Source organism: Eulemur rufifrons, chromosome 9, assembly GCF_041146395.1.
Source record: "Eulemur rufifrons isolate Redbay chromosome 9, OSU_ERuf_1, whole genome shotgun sequence".
NCBI lineage: Eukaryota > Metazoa > Chordata > Mammalia > Primates > Lemuridae > Eulemur > Eulemur rufifrons.
In genome coordinates this window covers 34542235-34545073 of record NC_090991.1, presented here as the reverse complement: position 1 = coordinate 34545073, position 2839 = coordinate 34542235, and the positions used below count along the sequence as shown (strand labels likewise).

At 57.2% G+C, this 2839-nt stretch overlaps 1 protein-coding gene across 1 annotated transcript; it reads right to left on the bottom strand.

Moving 5' to 3' along the window:
* Positions 1-461: 461 nt before the first annotated feature.
* On the bottom strand, positions 462-2266 carry HOXB13 (homeobox B13). The gene is made up of 2 exons (XM_069481269.1): positions 1666-2266; positions 462-715 (listed from the first exon to the last, which is right to left on the bottom strand). The coding sequence occupies exons 1-2, from the start codon at positions 2264-2266 to the stop codon at positions 462-464; spliced, it is 855 nt and encodes a 284-aa protein (XP_069337370.1).
* Positions 2267-2839: the final 573 nt, after the last annotated feature.

Here is a 2839-nt window from a genome sequence, read left to right as displayed (position 1 = left end):
CCCCCTCTCCCCAGTCTTCCTGATGTTACTGGGATGGGCGATGTAAACAGAAGGGGATCTGAGAGAAAGTTGCCTTGCCAAGAGATCTCCTTCCACGTTTATTCAAAATCAGCTCAATTCATGAAAGCGGTTTCTAAAGTGCTCTACAGAGCTCTAGATAGAAAATACGAGGCTAATTTCATGGCAACTAGTACTGGTTATCATGATTATCGCCACTGTCAGGATGAATGATTATGAATGGGACAAGTTCTTTGGGAATAATGGCAGAGTGGGCTGTAACACCAGGCCTTGCTCTCTGGGCACATATGGGGTGCCCAGGCCACCCCTGAGCTAACAGTCCAGGAGCTGGTGGCCTGGGAAGGGTGTCGTTTCTGGGGGCCCCTCATCAGAGTCCTTTTCCCCAGGCTCCTGGTATCCCCACGACACCACCACTTCCTCCCACCCTCAGCCAGGGAGATCCTTCAAGGGGTAGCGCTGGTCTTGACTTTGGCAAGAACCTTCTTCTCCTTGACCCTGCGGTTCTGAAACCAGATGGTAATCTGGCGCTCAGAGAGGCTGGTGGCCGCCGAGATCTTGCGCCTCTTGTCCTTGGTGATGAACTTGTTAGCCGAGTACTCGCGCTCCAGCTCGCGCAATTGCCCCTTACTGTAGGGAATGCGCTTCTTGCGGCCGCGACGAAAGGCGCAGCCCTCAGGAGGGTGCTGAGCGCTGGAGTCTGCGCAGCGGAAAAGGGAGGGAGAAAGAGGCACGCTCAGACCCCTGCCTGGCGTGTGCCCAAGTGCAGACCTAGGCCCTGCAGGCTCCAGGCTAAGTCATCCTACAGACCCACCAAGGTCACCCTACAAGCGCACATGCGCTTCTGCAACCCCAAAGCAGGCAGAGACGCCCTGACTTCTGGCTGGTTCTCTGACCACCGCTCAGCCTGGGCTCCTGCAGGCCACCCTCACTCATCACTGCTTTCACACCCATGGGTCTGCAAACACACCCACCATACACAGCCAGGCCTTTGCCCCATGTATGTCCACCCTGCATGCATTTTCAGACTCTTAACCACTCTTGTAGATTCTACAGGCAAATTCTGTAGGAGAGGAAACATGTTTCTGCCCTGATTCCCATCACAGGCACACATGCACACATACACCCACACATATCCACCCACCCCAATGCACCCCAATGCACTAAGTCATGGATGCAGGAAACCTAAATTTTCCTTTGGAAATTGAAAAACTCATCTAAAAGAAAGTGACGGGTTGTATTCTCTACAGAACATCCAATACCTCCCTGTCCACCTCCCACACCCACGTCCCCTCATTCACTATTTGAGAGTTATTTAGGCTTTGTGTAGAATTAGACTAGGTTTGGGCTGGATAGGGACACCTGACCCCCACCCAACAGCAAAGAGATCCAAGGCTCTCGACATACTGAAAGGCTGGTCCCAGGGCCTTCTGGGGAAGTGAGGCAGACTGCTAGCCTTCAGGCTTCACATAGCACCCAGCTCAGGCCCCTCACACTGCCTGGACACTCCTTCAGAGTCCTGACAACCAACAGAGAAGCACCAAGCTCCTTCTCACCGGCCCCAAGTCACCCTCCTTCTCCCAAGCAAGTGCCAGTGAGGCCAATAACCCCAGCTCATAGCCAAGGGGGACCCAGCATAGTGAAGGTTACCTGCAAATGCTGCCTTCCAGAAGGGACCCGGTGGGTTCTGTTCTCCCTGGCAACACATCTGGCTGTTCCAGCCACCGGCGAGGGCCCAGGACTGGTAACTGTCCACGGGCAGCAGGGAGTCATGGCGAGGCTCCCCGGGAGCGCCCAAGGTCTGCACCACTGACACATCCAGGTAACTGGCCATAGGCTGGTAGGTTCCCGGGTACCCCGGATAGAAGGCAAACTCAGTGGGGCGGCCGGGATACTCCTCCCCGGCCGCAGCAGTCTCCGCGGGGTAGGCAGCCAGTGTGGCCGCCTGGGCACAGGGTTTCAGCGAGCTCCGGGACACTCGGCAGGAGTAGTACCCGCCTCCAAAGTAGCCATAAGGCACAGGAGCTGGAGACGCCCCCTGGGGAACCCCGGGGCATGGATGGCACTGCTTTGGGGGCTCCGCAGAGCCTGGTAGATCCAGGGGGGCATAGTTTACAGCGGGCATCAGCGTAGGCGTCGCTGGGTGGCTGGTCAGCGGGGAATGGGCGACTAGATTCCGACCGCCTCCCGCTCCCAGCAAGCCTTCCATATCCTTGGCCCCGTCCAAGGTGGCATAATTGCCGAGCTCCATGGGGCCGAGAGTCGGCTCATGGGGCGGTGCGGGTGGGGAATAGAGGGGGCACCCAGCTCGCTCTCCCCACCCAGGCCCGGGGAATCCAAAGCGTTTTAAATCGCTCCCAGCTCTCGAGGCGCCTGCATTCGCTCAGCACGGCCGTCCTGACGCAAGAGACGCAGGGCCCGGGCTCGCGCGCTGATTGGCTGAGGCCTGGGGAGAGAAGCTAGTAAAATCCTCAAGGCAGAAATTGCGAAAATACTTTACCCCAGCTTTTCTCCTTCCTTTCTCTCTCTCTCTCGCTCACTTTCTCTCTCCCCCGCCTCTCTGTCTCCTCTCTCTCATCGCATTTGAAAACAACAGGAGAGAAAAGGGAGGAGGTGTCCTTTTGCTGCTTTCCAGTTTGGAGAGACCCAGTACCATGCCGGGGGGTGGGGGGTGGGGGTGGAGAGGAGGAGCTGCGGGTAGGTGGAGCGAGAGGGTACGAGGAGCCCGGCCCCACCTCTGTCTCCTCCTCTCCCTCCCTGGCTCTCTGTCTCCTGCGCTTTGGCAGGTTTAATGAGAGAATAAAAAGCCGTCCCTATAAAGTGT

Excerpts from the sequence above, each read along its gene's own strand:
- HOXB13 (XM_069481269.1), bottom strand. The coding sequence starts at position 2,266 with ATGGAGCTCGGCAATTATGCCACCTTGGACGGGGCCAAGGATATGGAA. Across the intron at positions 716-1,665 it reads CTGGAAGGCAGCATTTGCAG|ACTCCAGCGCTCAGCACCCT; the intron begins GTAACCTTCACT and ends TCCGCTGCGCAG.